The 19,359-nt window shown below is 39.8% G+C and overlaps 1 protein-coding gene across 1 annotated transcript in view; it reads left to right on the top strand.

The window, feature by feature from the left end:
• The first annotated feature begins 605 nt into the window (after window positions 1–605).
• tmem145 (transmembrane protein 145) overlaps window positions 606–19,359 on the top strand; it is a 41,677-nt gene continuing 22,923 nt past the window's right edge. Inside the window, exons 1-4 of the mRNA XM_061050238.1 lie at window positions 606–942; window positions 15,973–16,047; window positions 16,560–16,637; window positions 18,919–19,005. Coding sequence (XP_060906221.1) covers window positions 832–942; window positions 15,973–16,047; window positions 16,560–16,637; window positions 18,919–19,005 — 351 coding nt within the window. The 5' untranslated portion in view covers window positions 606–831. The remainder of the gene's footprint in view (window positions 943–15,972; window positions 16,048–16,559; window positions 16,638–18,918; window positions 19,006–19,359) is intronic.

Genomic DNA, 19,359 nt, shown 5'->3' with positions numbered 1-19,359 from the left:
CTTCACCCAATTTCTGACCCAAATACACTGGATACATTTAATTGACGCTTATACTCTGCTGACAAGAATTAGGATCAGAACATAGCATTAGATCATTAAATGATATTCCTGCACGATAGCACTCATATCCAAACATAGCCTACGTAAATGTTGTGGACCTAATTCTGAAAGATAGGACACTAGTTTGTCCTTACAGCCTTTTGAGTTTAAAATATGAGTATTTATTCCATCTCTGCTTTTGAATAGACACAGGACTGTAGGCATGTTGAACATTTAACGATTTTCAAAGAAATTCAGCAGCAATGCAGCCAATTATGACCCTCCTCCTGTTGATATATAGCCTGCTGTTTGGTGATGGCATAATTTAAGCCAGAAGCCCAGTCATCATCTGTCCAAGTAATACTTCATTAGAGGTGTGTGTGACCTCTAATGAAAACATGATTGCAATCAGCGATGGCATTTTTAATGTGTGGACGTGTCGCATTCTCAAAGCACGAGCGGAACCGGGAGCGCGCGCTCTATACCCCCCAAACACACACACACACACACACACACACACACACACACACACACACACACACACACACACACACACACACACACACACACACACACACACACACACACACACACCTTCCAAACAACTAGACGTCTCAAACTCATAGCATCCAGCAGCCAGATTCAGCTGCAGGAGGGGGCCCACACAGGCACTGCGAGCAACCAGCGTCCACGAGCTCCTCCGTGCTCGAGCCGTTCCTCCGTGCGCGCGCTCAGAGACAAGCTTCAGAGAGCTTCAGAGAGCAGACGAGAGGCAGCGGGGGAGAGAGAAAGATGGAGGTGAGGGTCGGGGAAAGACTCCTGTGCCTAGCTGTGTTGTCCAGCGTCTTCTTCGTGGATTCAGTCTTCGGGAAATACGTAAAAGGCATCGTCAACACGAAAGAGGTGAGCGCTGTTCTTTTCTTACCCCCTTTTTTTTTTTTTTTTATAGGTGCCACTTGCGACATGTCACCGAGCTGGACCGGGAAACGGTCTCGACTGCGTATCCGCACGCAGGTGTCTCTGGTGGTCTGCACCGCGGATAGACGAAGAGGCTGGCTGTAATTCACCGTTTAGTTGCTCCAGTTATTTTCACCAAACACACTCTGCTCTTTTCAGTTTTGCTACTTCGCGCCATTGGCATGAGGCTCATCTGTGGCGTATATTTAACCCTCATTATGACAGTCTTTGGCATCACTGTAGCCCCAGTAAGCGGAGCCCCACCGGTCCACTGCTACCAACCCAGCCTCCAGTAGAGATTAGGCTAGTTGTCTTCAAATAAACGCAGATTCACGTGGAGGGTCTTAAATGTAAATGAGCAGCTGTATTTCTCTTTATGAGTAGAGGAGTCGTTACAGGTGTGCGTCATATGGCTTCTGGGGCGCAGCGCTGCTGGATTTGTGGGCTCAGTCCAGCCTGGTCAGGGTTCTGGGTATGTTTGCACTCAGGGCAACATCGTCATCATCACTAGCCTGACAACATCTGCCTTGAAATGTTAACTGTGTAGAGCTGAGCAGCAGATACTGTAGGTATGTATAATGCAGGAGGCTACCACCTGCTGTTCCTCAGCTCTGGTCGGTATTCTCACGAGTTTGTGGATGAAGTTTGGCACACACGAGTGTAGAGGGACTGTCTACCATTTTGTTGCGAGTTCAACAAGATAGGACACTTTGCAGAAACAGTAGCCTCTACAGTGACTCTGTCAAATAGCCTTAATTCAATTATTCATGCTCGTTTTGAACATTATGGTAATTCTGTTGATTTCCTGCACAAGCAGTGCAGTGGAAGACAAAGTGCTTATCTCTCAAAAACAACAGAGTAAGCATTTGACCTTTCAGTCCGTGAGGTCCGCCAAGCTTTGAGATTCTTACTAGGGTTTAAGAAAATAATTGTTTTCAAAACAGGCTTGTCTACAATTCTCGTTCAGACTGACCATTCGGCTTATTATGAAATGTTTTCCATATTCATTTACAGCGAATATTTTTCCAGTTTCACTTGAGGCATAAATGATAAAAAATGTTGCCACATGTTGAATTGTTGCATGACTTGCCTGAGGTCTCTCGGCATCTAATATCTCTAGAGGAACTTCTTAGTGACTAACAGATCAGGAGGTTGGTGCACAAAATCATTCGCTGAAAATGCATGTTCACACATTTCACTCAAATAAAACACTTTATTAATATTTAACAAGTACAAAAAAGTCCATCGACGAGCACTCAGATGTCATGGATTTTTATGTGTTGACAAAATACCGCTTGTGAGCAAAAAGGAACAAAAAAGGATTTTAAAACTTTGCTCACATTCATTATTGTATCAATTGCTTGTAAATCACTTTACATGCCCGACTCCCTACCAAAAATAATCTGAGTCAGCAGGCAGTTTGAGCCAACAAGCTTTAGTTCTCACCTTACATTCCTGACTTGCTTTGCTCAGGACTACATTCAAATTGCATCATGAATGAAAAGATTGAAGTCACCAGTTTGAATCCCCATCAGGATGACAAGGGGATTTTAATGGATAAATCGAACTAGAGCCGCTGATCCATCCATCACTGCTGTGGAGATGCCCTTGAAAGCAGCACTGAATTTGCACCTGCTCCAATGACCTGCAATCGGTTGAACACGGCAAATTCTGTGTTTGTGTGAGAGAGGGAGACTATTCCTGACAAGAATGTGATCTAATTGTGTAGTCCTCTTCTGTAAATGAGAATATGATTTCAGTAAATATGTCTTGTCATGAAATTTCATGTCTGTCCACAAGAAGTATACTGGTAAGTAGTAATGCACCGATCCAACTTTTTAAGTACAGATACCGATCCGATACCTGCAGCTATACTAGGTACCAAGGAACGATCTAATATCAGTGTTAAATGCAAGAAGTAATACAAGTTGTAAGCATTAGAAGTGTGAGATTGCAACCTCCTGTAACTGTTAAAATCAAAAGTTTGTTAGCTTGACATAACACCTTCTCATCCTCATCTCAGAGCCTTCTGACTTCACTTGAAGTCACTTATACAAACAAATTATAATATCACCAGGTTACATAACATTATTTATTATTTTCTAAAAAACTGACAACCTTAGCTTTTAGTCAGGATATATTTTTTCAAATTTAAGGTATGTGATGTCAGTTTATGACACAGTATGGGTTTGTTTGTCCAGGTTGACGGACACAGACTGAATAGACATTCATGCACACCTATAACTTTGTTTATTTTATTTTGTATAATGTTCTGATGCTGATCCTTGTTCAGAAAAGTTGTCATTTACAGTATATGTTTTGGGCTCCCAATAGCCCTTAATTATTAAGTCCCAGAAAGGGGCGGGGCCGGCCTTCTTTGGGCAAAGTACCCTGAAGGGTTGCTCTCATCAATTTTGTTGATCTCCCCCAAGGATCAGCCCATTGTCAACAATACTCCACCTCTTTGAGTCAATATCAGACTTATATACGATACCATGATGATGCATCCTTCATTATTTTGTCTGCAATCTTTGCTCTCTTTGCTCTTTGCTGCTGTAACAATGTAAATTTCCCCATTGTGGGATAAATAAAGGATTATCTTATCTTATTGCATTTTATAATTATATTAATGATCAGTTATTCTAATAATTTCTAAATTAACCATTTGGTCTGAAACAAGTACAAAAAAGTCCATCAAATATTTCCAGATGCAGTGTTGCCGTCTTTAAGTGCATACAAATGCAGAATTTGAAATCAAGTGACACAAGATTTTGTTTCTGAAGTGTTCTGGTTTCTGTTTGTAGTATTTTCCGCTAGTGTTTCAGCAAGGTTAAAAAAATGTTTAAATAGCAAAAATGAGGGGCAGATCAGACATCATGCAATCCTGGATCTTCTAACCATTTGTGCTATAACACTTCTCCTTAACTCCTTAAAAATCATTTTTTGGTGTGAGCTCTATGCATGAATGCAAACAGCCAAATTTTGACTCAGACTTTATCTGAGGTTTCTGCTGCCAGCCCCCTTGTAATTTTTATTGCAGAAAGTCTGAGGGAGCTGATGTGAGAAAAGCCAGCAGGATAATATCAGGAAAACTCCCCTTGAGCGAGTGGGAGGGAATGCTGACATTTATTCTCTGTGATTGGAGCATGGCCATAGACTGTACTGCACGCGACCGGTATGATCTCTGTGTAATTAAATTGCTGCATTTTGTTTCTGTTCACCAGTATGTTCTTCTGCACTCTTTTATATATTGTAATTCTGTAAAATTAATACAAGTAGCATTGATATAAAAGCAAATATTTTCATTATTGTGACGTAAAGTGGACTTTGTTGCTTCGTCTGCCTCTTCTGTATCGTTCTTTTTACGTCATGTCTTGCATCAGGAGACCCCCTGCCAACCCTTTCGTCTGACAGTGATAGTTTCCCGCTTTGAGGTGCATGTGTGAAAAATGAGATCAGGAGGATTTCAGGGGCAGTCATACTGAAATTATTTTGGAGTGCATTTGTGAGAACTGCTCATTATTTGATTTTGGTAGCTTAGCTAAAAATGAGCTCTTAGACGATGCCTCCAACTCCATTCTCAAGCTTCCAAGTCAGCCTTTAAACAATGACCATCCCATGGAAAACTAAATCATGCCTGAAGTCCTTCATCACTAGCTACATTGGAAACCTGGAAACAGTTTGCTGTCTTTCAGAGTCTCTAGTCTGTAATGCTGTCAGGTGACAGTTGATGAGCTCCAGGACTGCTGCATTGATACAGAAAGTTTGATTAAACTATGTAGCATTAAGATTTAATCAATGTAAAGAAAAAAGAGGGTCACAAGCTACATTTCTTTCAGTGGGGCTTGTGGTTTGTTTTCTTGACTTGCACTTGTGCTTCTGAAGCAACCTGACATCCTAAGCAAACAGCACAGCCCCCTGAATGACATCAGCCAACACTCGGCTTGACATGTTGATACTCTCTGTGTGTGTGTGTGTGTGTGTGTGTGTGTGTGTGTGTGTGTGTGTGTGTGTGTGTGTGTGTGTGTGTGTGTGAGCGCGTGCGTGCGTGCGTGCGTGCGTGCGTGCGTGTGCGTACGTGTGCATTTTAACACATCATCATTCTTGCCTGTCCATTACTGCCCCAAGGTCACCCACTAATTCAACTAACTCCACATCCTCTCTCTCCTACATTTACACACACACGCGCACTAACACCCTGCTTTAATCTGGTGAGGCTGTAGGTGTATCAGTGTGTGCAGTAATGAAGGCAGTGTTTGTGCTGTAAATTGACAAATGTAATTTACCACACCAGGAGGGATAAACTGTTGAAAAACTAGAGAAATAGAGAAACACGAGCAAAGTTATCCAAAGGCATCGGAGCTTCAGGCTGGTCAAAATCTTTATTTGGGCTGGTCGATGTGTGCAATTAGCTCTAGTGGCTCATGGTGTGTGGAGGCACTGATAAAATGTTCCTTTGAGGGGCAGTAGTAGCTTTAAGGTCAGAAGAAGGTCGCTGGTTTTTAATCCAGCTGGGAAAATCTAGGAAGAAAATAAAACAAGTTATTCAGCAGCACACAGCAGAGGACCCCTGAACAAGGCAGTAAATCTTATCTGTGCCTCAGGATTTTTCTTTTTTGTTTGCTGCAGACCCATTTCAAACTTCAACAAAAGCAAAGTCCTAATCTGCTAAAGTGTTGTTCAGGCACATTTTGACATCACAGTCTTGATTTTATAGGCTTCTTCAACCCTCAGTTTCTGATAAGTAAGACACATATTCTGATGGAAATGTAAACATTTAACTAAAGGCTTGTCCTTGTGATCCACAAAGCATTAAACAAGTTCATTTGTGTATCATATTTATATCATGTGAGACTTCTGTACTTCATGTCTTTCAGCATCACTAGACATAAAATAATAAATAGTGCACAACAGATGTGCTGTTTTAGACAGATACTGATACGATTCTGAAGAGGAAAAATATAATTCATTAGTGATCAGAATATAGAGGACTATAAAATGATCATAATCATAACTTAGTGTAACTATTTAAGGCTACATTCTTAAACAAATATATTTAAATATAATTAAACCGTAATATACATTTTCAACTTAGTGCGGACCACCATCTACTGGGGCTGTGTGAAGTAATCGATACAGCGAAGTATAGCGATATTTGTTTTCAGAGTCATCGATTTTGTTTGTTTGTTTGTTTGTTTGTACTCTGTTGTTGATCTGCACGCTGTGTGTTTGTGTGTCCCATTAGACCTGCATCTACACAGCCACAACACAGACAGAACGATCAAATGGAAATTGAGTTGAATTCGCTAAAGAATATTTTAGGACAATTGGTGGATGTTATAGACTGCCCTCTGTGCCTAAGGAAACATTGTCTTACCTTTCTGTATCCCTGCCTACAGTTAGTTGTAACACACTGATTCTTATGGGGGATTTAAACGGGCACTGGTTGTCTTCTGCTTCTGATAGATTGTAATGGTTTTGTGATTCGCTGTATTTAACACAAATGATAGAACCACAGACGAGAGACCGCGATACAAGCTCAAGTCCATTTACCAAACCTTAAACAGCCTGAAAAGTCAACGCTCCTTAACTTAATTTGACCAAATGCTTCTAACAAATATAAAGCCAAGGCTGCCTACGATTAATGCGTAATTGCTGCGGTGAGAGACACAAAGCCTCCAAAGCATAAGCCCTGTTTTTTAAATAAAAGATATTGTATACACTTCTTCGAGCAAGCATGTTTATATGCTCTTTACTTGTGTTACTGGGATTAGCTGAGCCTGATTCCAGACAATGACAATCTCTATAATGAGTAATAGAGATTCTAAATATGCTCCTTATAGAAAATTCAAGATTAACGGACTTGACAACTTTTTGATTTTATTCATGAGCGTAATTAACTAGGTCAACTGCAGTAGCTTAGTCTGGGGCAGTAATTGCACAGATTGAAGGGTCTTGGGTTGGGAACCAGAGGGTCGAAGTCCCAGTGCAGACCAAAGTATGTGTTATGGAAGTTTGTCTGGTAGCTGGGGAGGTGCCAGGTCACTTCTCGAGTACTGCTGAGGTGCCCTTGAGCAAGGCACAGAACCCCCAACTGCTCTGGTCCTCCTTCGTGTGCAGCCCCACTCTGACATCCCTCGAGTAATGCATGTCCATAGGTCCTGTTTGTGCATGTGTGTACTTTGGGCCTGTGTGTGTGAGAAGCATGTCTCTCAGTTACAGAGAGTGAAGAGATACCTTGAGGTTAAAAATGTATCTTGAGTCCTCTGGAAGAATGTGTTGCTTTAAAAAACTTTGACACTAAGAAATCAGTTGTTCTGATGGGTTGGATCCGTATTTTTTTAAATCGCTGCTAAGATTATTGCTAAGCCCTTGACATATATTTATAATATAATACGTTGTATAGCCTCACATATAAAAAAAACAATTACGCAAATAGTTTGTTGTAGGCCCTATCAGCCTGATCATATCTGCTGACTCTAATAATTGATGTGTTTCTTTTTTTGACAGTCCCAAAAAAAAAGGAATCAACCAATTATGTCTTAATATTCCAGCAAGCAGAGAAACGTTGCTAATTATCCACAGAAAACTTTAGCCAACACACAGAATTAGCATGGGGAGAGGGATTTTTCAAGGCAGCAGCCAATAATTTCTTTTGGTTATTTGGCCCACAGATTTATTGTTATTATGTTAAAAATGATTAATAATTCAACCCTTATTAGGACTGAAAACTCGCTGTGTAAAAAAAACAAAAAAGTGCTCTTAGACAGGTTATTATGTCTTTGGTCTTCGGCTTCCACAGTTAATGAAAATGTGTGGATTAGACTAGAAAGGTCTTCACACTTTAGTCCTTTGAAAATTAATGAAAATGAACAGATGCCCTTGAAAGTCCTTTTTCTCATTTAAAAATCTTGCGCCCATATTCATCAGCATGTCTCAGCTCAGTGGGCTTTTATCCGTCGGAAAATCAACATCTCAACTCCAGAGGAAAACAAGGTGATGGATGTTGGGGGTTGATGTTGCAGCAGTGGTAAAATGACAGATTTAATCAGGAGTTTTTGACTTTATGGAATCATGCAGGAAAGAGGCAGATTGTGAGGTCTTCTAATTAATGTCATGTCTCACCAAAAATATGCCTAAATCTTCTTCTAAATTCTCCGATTTCAAAAAACAAGACTTTCAAAGTTAGTCAAAAACCCTTCAAGCTGACATTGAACTAAGTTTGAGATCCTTGTATGCATAGTATTTCAAACTCAATCAGTTTTCCTGCATCTCTTTTTAATGAGGACATTGAGATTAGATACAGGCACCCAGTGAGTTTGTGTGTGTGTGTGTGCATGTGTGTGTGTGTGTATGTGTGTATATGTGTGTGCAGTGCATGTGAGGGAGTGTATCATGTGTTCATATGCTTGCCTTAATGTCTAAGTTTGTTGTGTGTATGTGTAAAATGTCTGTGTTTGTTTGTGTGCGTCAGTCAGAGACAGACAAGGACGGCGTTTGTGTGTGTTTGTCTGTGTATGTGTTTATGTGTCACAGCTTTGTGTAACCCTGACTAATGAATCATTGAGAAGCCTGGCGGTCCAGGGGTGACTTGACTAGCTGATTGGTAATTAATTGTTAATGAGGCTTAGCAAGCAAACAGGGATCGAGAGACAAGAAGGAAATGACAGGAAGCCTCAGAGTTGAAGTGTCACAAACTTTGAGGGAGAACAGACACAGGTGATAAAAACAGAGATGCTAAACTGACCGGATACTGCGTCAAGGCATAGCACTTGATTGATTGGGTGTACACACACACACACACACACACACACACACACAGACACACACAAAAACACACTCACACAAACAGGCTCGGAAGGTGCCTCAGTGATTCTGCATCACAATGCAGGGTCCATTGGGGAACAGAGAAGACTAAAAGGGGATTAAGGTAGACACCTCATCCACTGTTGCACTGATCCAGGGCTCAGTATCTACTCTACACTCACAAACACACACACTGAAACACACACACAAGGCTACGTTGTCTAACTTGCATCCATTGTGTGCAGTTGTCGAAGTTGGTTGGATAGCTTATACTGGTGAGTTTGCTTTTTTGTTTTTAGTGGCTTGTTTACTCGATGTTTTTAGTCTTTAAGTGGGAAACTCCACTGATTTTACTCACTACACTCATTGGCAGGTGTTGTGGGGTTTTATGGGAATAAACGATGTTTGGCAAAGGTTCAATATCTTTATGGAAGCACAGTGGTTTCTGTCAATATGTTGCTACATCATATGGTTGGGTGTAAGATGTAACACCTTAATGTGAGTAGTGCATCATTTTAGTCCAAAATTAGGAATTATGTTGAACTAAGGCTACATTTGAAGCTACAGATAGCTGGCTCAACCCAGTGCTGGTTAGTAGTGCCCTGTACAGGTAAGTATCTGCCGATTGAATAATTAAAGAAGACCAGAGCTCTCCTATCCTTATCTCTTCTTTGGGCTTGCAGCTCAAGACTTTGTTAGCATAGCCAGAAGTATGTGGCCAGCATGCATGCACTCAGGCAGGCTGCTGCTGATTTTTGCAAAAAACAATTATTTATATGTATGAGTCTATTTTTTGTATAAGTAGGGAAAAACTGTCTCTCCTCCTGTTTCAAACATGACAGTGTCTCCATGCTCAATATTAAGGTCGATGAAGAAATGTTTGTATAGGTTACATCTGACCTGCACAGAGCCCCAACCTCACCCCCTTCACACACATCTAGGATGAACTGGAAAGCCGGCTGTGAGCCAGGATGTATCACAACAGCAGTGTCTGACCTCACTAATGCTTTGTCACTGAGGGGAAGAAAGCTCCTGCAGCCAGGCTCAGACATCTTGTGTAAAGCTTTCTTTGCAGGTTTTTTAGACGTCATTAGTTTATCAGGAGAAATTCATTTTGAAAGAATAACAAATGATTGAGAAGGAGATAGATTTGAGTTCATACAATTCGGCTTAATAAGCGGCCCTACCTCTCTGTGGTTTCATTGATCAGCTACTGGAAACCTCCAGAATTTAAAAGTTAAGCCGTTGAGTAAGCGTAAAAACTGCAGTTTTTCAAATGTTTCCTCTTGAGGCTGGCTGTAAAAAACATGCAAATCCCATTTTAGAATGCCTTCAGCAGAAATACAAATGCTTACAGCCTGGTAAGCCAGTATGGTCTCCATAGCTCATTTCTTTGTACAGGGGAGGATTTTTTATAGCACATCGGTTTTTCCTCTTGTATGATTTGACTTTTGTTTAAAAACTAAATGAAAATCCCAACAATCAATACTTTATCCAAATATTTCAGACATTTGGAACCCCAATGGGGCGCTGGTGGCGCAGTGGATAGTGCGCGTGGCCCATGTATGGAGGCTATAGTCCTCCATGCGAGTGGCCCAGGCTCGAGTCCAACCTGTGGCCCCTTTCCCACATGTCGATCCCCACTCTCTCTCCTGATTTCCATCTCTGTCCATTGTCCTATCTCTCCAATAGAGGCACAAAAGCCCAAAAATAAATCAGCCCCAAAAAATCAGCACCAAAGCATATTGTCAAGCCCCACCTCCTAAACAATGTCATAATTTAGCATTTAACAGAAGAGGTATAGAAGTGGTTCATTTATGGGAGGGACGTAAAAAGAGTCAGTGCTTTTCAGCTTCGTGTGTGGCTCTGTCACAATGAAAAGGAGCAGGAGAGAGCAAGAACACTGTTCAGTGTTAACCCCTACCATTATATTGGGCCCCCCCCCCCCCCCCCCCCCCCCCCCCAAGGTCAAGCAAAAAAATATATATATTTATTTTTTATTTTTTTAAGATTTATTTTTGGTCTTTTTGTGCCTTTACTGTAGAGATATGATAGTGGATAGAGTCGGAAATCAGGGAAAGAAGTCATTTAAGGATACCTTTCCGATAGGACATCTGTCATTAAAAGTAATGCATGAACACCAAGATTCACACCAAGTGTTTGTGTCGTTGTGTCGTTGTGTCGCCGTGTCGGCATGTCGGCATGTCGGCTTATCCCCACCCCCCCAACGCTGTAAACCTAGGGGAAACACTGCTGTTCACTTGTGTGTTATCGCGGTCGAATAGGCTGAAAAACGTCCTGTTGTGGTCCCCAGTCGTTGCTAGGGGTTGACTGACAGGTTGGTGAGTTGTAGCTGTTTGCCAGGATGTTTAAGGCTTGCCTCCTCTTCGCCGCTCTTCCTGTTTATGGATTGATCAAAAGTAAATTTGAGAGATCATTTTCAATGTGACCACTGAGCTTCATAACACCTCTTCAGAAAACTGAGACTATGTCCATGTTTTATACATATTTTACATTTGGTTTAGTGGGAACAAGTGTGCCTTCTTCAATGTGCTTAAATCTCAAAGAATTAGCCCATATATCAGGTAGGAAATATATCTGGTTTGGCTAGAGATTGAAGGTCATACTACTGCTGCCTTATCGATCAGGTGATGTGAAGGATGATCGTACGAGAGAGAGGGACAAAATAATTGTTTGTGTCTGTTTCAATGGATGGCTTGGCCTTTTGATGTTTCTATGGCAGCTGCAAACTAAGGCATGCTGTGGTTGCTATGACGATGTGTGTGGGGGGGGGGGGCTTTTTGTACAATGTGTGTGACTTGGAAGTGATGTGAGGTTGAGTGTGGGCTAGTATTTTTGTTACAACAGCAGCTATGGCATGCTGTTAGAGTGTGCGACAGATGCTCATTGGCAATTGTGTGAGTGTGTGTGTAACAAGGGGGTCTTTCACATTTCTAAATTGAGTTAAATGACCCCCCCCAAGAAAAAGAAAACAAAGCCAAACAAAAAAAAAAAACATCCCATCAAGTCTACCCCGGTCTTCTCTCCCCAGAGATACATTTCTGGGTCAGTAAGCGTCACCCCGGACGACGTGTGGCGGTGGGAGCGAGTCTCGGGCTTCAGTGACTTTTGGAGTTTGCCATGAATTATAACCTAGAGGCTCCGGGGGGATGAAGCGGGCTGGCAGCGGCTGAAATATGGCTGCGGTTTTGTTTGCTGTGATATATGGAGGCAGCAGTGCTAGCCACGCTACACTGCTCTCTGGTTGCACTTTATTTCTCAGCACAGAAATTACCGTGCTTGTTTATGTAGGGAGAACAGAGGGCAGAGGTAATTATAGTATAATGGTGCATGGGGAGCTTTGTGGTTGGGTGAAGATGGAGAATTAATAACTAACCAACCTTAAGGCTTGTTTTAATAAAGAAAAGGAGAAGGGAGCAACAGATTCTAGTAGGCAAGTTGTTACCTTGGGTGTTCATGTTTGTATCGACATGTGAACAACATTTGATTTGAGAAGAATTACCTGAAGTAGAACTATGAGACACATCAGAATAATATTAAATCCTGATGTGAAAGACCATATCATCTGATTTTGATACATATAAAGATTTCATCATATCAAACAGTACCTACATTGCCATGAAAGAAATCAGTTGTGAAAGTGACTGCTCTGTGGAATCAGAAATAAACCACTTTTGTTATCATTTTATAAATCTTAGCACTCACACAGGTAGGATGAGGAAAAGAGTCACACAAGAATCATCATAATGCTTGAAAGCAATCCTGACTATTAATGCTCAGTACTTTTTAGGTCCTGACCCAGATAATTCCATGATCTAAATCTCGGATGGCCTGCATCTGTCAGCCTTTTTCATTATCAGTGTATTAGCCATCATTTTCTATTATTAATTGCGTCAACCACAAGTGGAAGTCTTACAGAGGAAAGTAGAAACACAGCATGCTTTGCATCTTTGCTTGAATTTTGACATAAATGATGTACCAATTGACAAAATGGTCCCAAGTAGTTGTTTCAGCTGTAGGGACAATTGTTTGCTCTGTCAGATTGTCTTGAAATCATCACGTTTCATCGTTTCATCATCGTTTAGTCTATAAGGTTTGGTATGGCTGCTTGGGTTAGGACAAGTCAACTTTATTTATATACACACAACACTGTTAATCCAAAGTGCTGATAGAAAAAAACAAAGCTGAAGAAAGTACCAGACAAGACCAACAACAATCCTAATGAAAGAACAATTATGTACATTTTTACACAAAGCTTACAGAGCTATGGATCCTTGAGCTTGACGGGTTATTGACACATGAAGGCAATTGAGTAGAAATGTGCTTTAAGGTGAGTCTTAAAAACACCAACCATGGGTGAGAGACAGATGTTGGGAGGTAGAGAGTTCCACAGTTTTGGTCCAGAAAAAGAAAAAGCCTGACTCCCATTACACCTTGTACTGGATGATGAACACTGATAAACAATTTTCATTTTATAAACGAGGTTATTGTATAAAAATATATATATTTAATTGGTGTAGTACTGTTTTCATGTAATATGCAGATCTGAGTACTTTGCTAATTTTGAGATCTCTTTTGGCTTTTTGTTGTTGATAACTCTAGCAACAGAAATTTGACATACTTGAAAAAGTCAACCTATTTTTTTTCGGACCGTAAAAAATATGTTACCTTTTGCAGATAACTTAAACGATTTAATCTTTTTGAAAAGCTGCAGATTTATTATCTGTCGATTAACAGAGAACATCCTGTAAAAAAATCCAACCTAATATTAAACACAATATAAATGTATTTTAAAAGAATAATGTGTGGGTACAAAACTTATGTTCATCTTTTTATCAACATCTGTACGATGAGTCCAAGCTCTGATAGTGCGATCCAAAAAGACTTATTTGACGTTTTGTGTATCGCCAAGCTGTAACCGAAATGTAATCATTCACAAATGTAAATCATTTATTTAACAAAGCACTTCAGATACTTACATTAATTAAATAGAATAAAAACCACAATGAGGCTCCACATTAACTAAGAAGCATTTACCAGAAAAATGTAGTCTTTTGAATTGAATCCAGCCCTGGTCCCTCTCCAGCATCATTTGTCTGAATAAATGTAAAGTCATTTGTTGTACTGATTCTGCCAGACTAGCTATTACTTTTCTCAAAGATTTGATGTCTCATTCTGGTTCACAACTCCTCATTCATTCTGGCTGCTTCAGTAGAGAGAGCACTCGCACCGGGCAGTCCTCCAGGTAAACAGTATAGAAGTGATGTGAGTGCTGCGTTCAGCACTATGATCCATATCTTCAGAATGTGGCGGCCCACAGCTGTATGCAATATAATAGATAGACGACCAGTGACTGAGCCACCATACTAAGGCTGCTGGAGAGCCTTATGTAAGCTCAGTGAAGTACACCATCAGCACTATTATCTAGTCTCCCGCTGCCGAGCTTATGGCTGAATTATATTAAGAATAGACGTATATTTTTCTTCTCCTCCAACTTTCTCCCTTATTAATGGGCTCCGCAGCCCCTTAATGCCCCCTCTGTTTACCTTAGCTCTCGAAGTTTACCCTCCTGGCACTACTTCGCTCCTCTCCACTTCTTCTTTTCCTCTTCTCTCCAAGGTTTTGTATTCTTCCCTCTTCAATCTATTTTTCTTCTTCTTCAACTCCTTGTCTCTTTCTCTTCTTTGCTAATGTTAATGTTCACTCCCACAATAATGTATCCTGTGTCTTGCTAAATTGTTTTGTCTGAACCCCTGAAAAATATCTCAATATCTGTTAAATGGATTCATATGTAGAGTCTGAGACACCCTGCTTTCGGTGCCATTGTTTGTTCCTGAGTCCAATACATTTTTCCCCTGAACCTCTTTCCCAACTTCGGTTTTGTATGCTTACAAGCTGTGAATTTTTTGGAGACCAACATCTAGTATCTCATATCTAGTATCTGCCAAGTGGATAGAAATAATATACAATATTACTACAATACTTGGCATGAATGCTACTGTCTTTGTTTGTATATCTGTCTGAGCGTCAAAGCCTTTAAGAGACGGTCGTTTAAGAGCCATTTAGTTCTTCAGAACATTTTTTTGCTTTGACTTTTGGTATACAATATTTTCTTTTTTTTAGAAAAAATAATGTGAATGGCTGAGCAGCTATTTCAAACTTCTATGTTTTCTTCACTGAACAAGAAAAATGTGTTCATCAGTAAACCAGGGCCTTTTACAAAATAATTAATTGAGTTTACCAACACCAAAATGTTCCTCTTAAATATGCAGTGCAGACCTGTGACTGTGAGTCAAGATGCTGTGGTACTTGAACTCACCACTTCGGCCCGGGGAAGTTTCCAGTAGACAAATTAAAAACAATTTGAAACTCTTTTCTATATCTTTATGTATGCTCAATATGTTTGTCAAACCAAAAATTAAAATCTGTGCTGTCCTCATGGTGTATCTGAGTGTTACCATGGTAACATGGGATGTTGTTTTGAGTTGTCTTACCAAGAGGAAAGAGTTGCTATCCTCAGTATTTTCTGTGAAACTATAAAGCTGAGATTAAATGTTTACAAATAAGAGTGACCTAACAGGAGAGATAATTCTGAAACATTTTCGGGAAATTTTGGGTAGGAATTAGTCATTTTAAAATCAAACATCTTCACACACCCTAGCCTGAGCTGAACTTTGAAGTGCTAATAAGCAGATGTTAGGATGCCTGACTCTAATGGTTAATGTGGTAAAATGAATCTGCTAAACATCGGCATGTAAGCGCATAGTGTGAGCACCTTTTGTTAAATCAGCCTTTAGATACTCGTATACCTTTGATCTCTATATGTTTTACTGGGTGTATTAGTGCTGTTTTTATTAGAACACAGTTTGGAGTTAATCTCCCTGTTTGATTTTTGTGTTTTCTTTTTAATTTCTGAAACATGTGTTTTGTTTTATTACATATTTGATCCCGCTACTCTATCTCTAACCTGTTGCTGTAAAGCCCTTTGTAACCTGGCTTTAGAAATATGAAATGTGGATTCAGTTTTATTATCAGTGTTTAGTCATTTTTTGCTGATGTTATCAATTAGCTCAACGGTGTAAAGAGTTTAGATCTTTTTTCTTCCTTTTCTTTAACCTTGTTATTTTTTTCCCCTTGTCTTTTCTGCAGGACTGGGTTTTCCTCACTCGATTCTGCTTTCTCACCGACTTTGGTCGTTTGGACTTCCGGTTCCGCTACCCAAAGGTAGGACGACTTAATGACTTAACATGTGTGTTTGTTGACTTCATGCATTTGTTTTCCATCTTTTTATTTTAAATAAACTTTCCTCATTGCTTCAACCTGCCCACACTTTGTTTCTCTGGCAGTATATTGTTTTTTGTTTTTTTTCTCCATACTTTCTTTCTCTACTTTAGATCTTTCTCTCCAGTAGTTTTCTCTCTTTCCTCCCTCTCTCACCTATCCTGATCCTTATCGTTACTTCTCCTCTCTCTTTCCTCTGGCTTTTCCTGCTGTATCTGCCTCTCCCTTTTTTCTATCCCTTCCTTCTGCTTTTGCACCCTTGCCTGCTCTATATTTCTACACGTCTGTTTTGTTCTTCCACACTGTCTTGTTTTTCCCATGCCTTGCCTTACTGTCATAGCCTGCAGACTTTGGAAACAGTTTTGGTCGTATAAATCTCAAAACGTCTCACTGCCTCCTCTGATCTATGTACTCGCTCTGCTTTCTCTCTCTGTCTCTGCCTCTCCTCTGTGCAGTCTCGCTGCTGTCAGAACATATTGCTCTACTTTGATGACAGCTCTCAGTGGCCAGCTGTGTACAAGAGGCCTGAAAAGGTGAGATACTGACACCCTCTGCATCATCTCTTTCGACAGGCCATTATTACAGAGAGCCTCGGCTCTTTTTACTTATCTCATGTCAGTGCTTTAATGAAAAAGCCCCGTGACTCCAATTTAGATAATTTTTGTATTTAAGTTGAACTAAAGGATCAGACGCTGCTCAGAATAAAACAAAGCTGTCTTTCTCAGTTCCTGAAAGGCCTTTCTCTCGCAGGCAGTGATTTATTATTGATGGTACACGCAGTGATCAAGGATGGTGCAATCCATATTTGTGAACAGAGAGCTCTGCCTTTAAGTGAAGCTTCTCCACAAGAAGTGACGGCAAGAACACTTTCTACGGAGCAATGTCAATATTTTGTTCAGAAACTGGTAATACTATAATATGTAGTTCTGTGTCTATGGACAAGTACTTGAAAACACAAGATTTAAGTTAAAACAGGAATTCAAAGTTAAAGGGTTACTATCAGCCAATTTCAAGGACTTTTACATCCATATTGGATGAATACTAAAGGAATGATAAGCCTGCGTTTATAAAAATGAACTTCAAAAAGAAATGTGTGGTGTCTGTGTTTAAAGTGTTACTAAAGAAATATAAATTTCAAGAATGAGAGTATAAAGTCGTACTATTATGTGGATAAGGTTGTGATAAAAAGAGAATGAAGTCGTTTTAATACGAGAACGTTCAGACTGCCATTAGACCATTTTTCGGAACAGCTTCATTGTCTTGCACAATCCTTTGAGTCCTGATTAACTCTGCTAAAGAGGGCCTTACATAGAAAAAGTTTGAGTATGCTGTTGTTTGTGAAACCTCCATTCAAATTCACAAAAACTCCACTTTCTCCATTTTAGCCCAGGTAGCTGGCTGCTCTTCTCATATTCATAACATAGTCCATATAGTCCAACCATAACCTAAAATTACAGTTTTATTATTTAATATTCAACTTACATATTTTCTTTTTTCCCTCTTATATGGTCCTTATACTACAGGGTATACAATAAAGCTATGATTGCTATTGATATTGTCCACCAAGATATATCACTGGCTCAATAAAACTTTATAACCTTGAAGGCTAGTAGTCAGCGCTTCAGCCTCATATCTATCGTTTTAGTACCAATCCAATGTGCTTGAGAACAGATCAAGACAAAACTATAGAAAATGCACCTGCTCCCACAAACTGTAATAAACAGAGTGCAATCTATTCTGCATTTGGTGGGTTCTCAAATGCACATTCCCATCCGGTCTACATTCAGTGCTTGATCCCTTAATTTTCAGTTTTTGTTCTGAGATCTTCAGCTTTTAAAGTAGAGAGAGCAGACTCATTTAATATTCACATCAGCTATAGGAGCAGCATGCATGAATCCTTAATCCCTGTTGCATTCTGCTGTATGCTCCAGTCAGCTGATGCAGTGAGATACAGCACGATACAGTCTATAAAATCAACATTAAATTGCTTTCACATCCAATAAATAATATATAATGTGAATGTTTTTCTGTAGGCAGACATTTGTACTCTCCACTCGCCCAGTTTAAAGCCGCACTTAACCAGCCAAGTGTTTTTTTTATCCACATACAGCATTTTATGGATTTGTTTTATGGTTGTGTTATTTAAATTAGACCGAGTTTCTCAATAAGAACTGTTTGGTTTAGATATTATTTTGTGATATGTGGACCATACATAAAAAATTCCGATTTGAATAGTTCGACACTGTCAGAAAGTAGAACAAGCATACATTTTTTGGCCCATGTCATCATTTGGTTGTGTATTCTTCCTGCTGACATCTTTGGACAGATAGATGTGACATTATTTATGTATATTTCCAGCACAGCCAAAAATAGTACGCCATTTGTCAGCTTCCCGACCGATTTTTTTATGTCAGTCTCCCAAAATCAAATACTGTGGCCTTAATTCTTCATTTCGCAATAAGATGCATTGAGCAGTCACACTGCAAGAAATCCATCACAGGGGAGACAAAGAATATCAATTTCAGTTCCCCTCAGCAGATTCAATAGGTTACGATTACAGTTTGATTAAACACACATATCAGTTTCTTGACCAGAAACTCTCTTATGCCTCATTGCTGCTTTTTTTATTAATATGCATACATCTAAATGTGGGTGTAAATTGGAGCGGCATGCAGCAAGCGTGGGCCCTGTATCTAAGCTTAATTAAAACATATTTCATTATTTATGTGTGCAAAAAAAAAAAAGACAAAATGTTACATCAGGATTTCAAATTCATCTAACTTTGTTTATCTTGTTGTGTTTTTTTTCTGTCAGAACTGCTACCAGAAGGAAGCAGTACTGAGGCCAGAGAACAACCAGGTCATCAACCTCACAACACGCTACACCTGGTCAGGCTGTGTGGTAAGAATATGCACAAACACATCCTGTCCTTGAGAACCTGACTGGATCTAATGCAGGGATGCTGTTTTGTAACTTAAGTTAACCTTGTATCTCTTTGTGTTGTGATGTTCAGTGTACATGTGTTACAGAGAAACACAGTATACCATTTTATAACCACACAGTTAAACTTATTGTCATCTTTTCTTTTGCATACTTCTTTTTGGTGCAAAGAAAACAGAAATATGTAGAAAAGAGGTAAACAAAAAATGAAGAGAGAAAAGGAGAGATGGAGGAAGCTAATGGCCTCTGTTGTGTTTTTGTAACATTTTCTGATTCACACATTTGCACTCTTGATGATGCATCCCAGGCAAACAG

The sequence above is a fragment of the Labrus mixtus genome, chromosome 11 (assembly GCF_963584025.1).
Source record: "Labrus mixtus chromosome 11, fLabMix1.1, whole genome shotgun sequence".
Lineage (NCBI taxonomy): Eukaryota > Metazoa > Chordata > Actinopteri > Labriformes > Labridae > Labrus > Labrus mixtus.
This window is presented reverse-complemented; position numbering and strand designations above follow the sequence as displayed.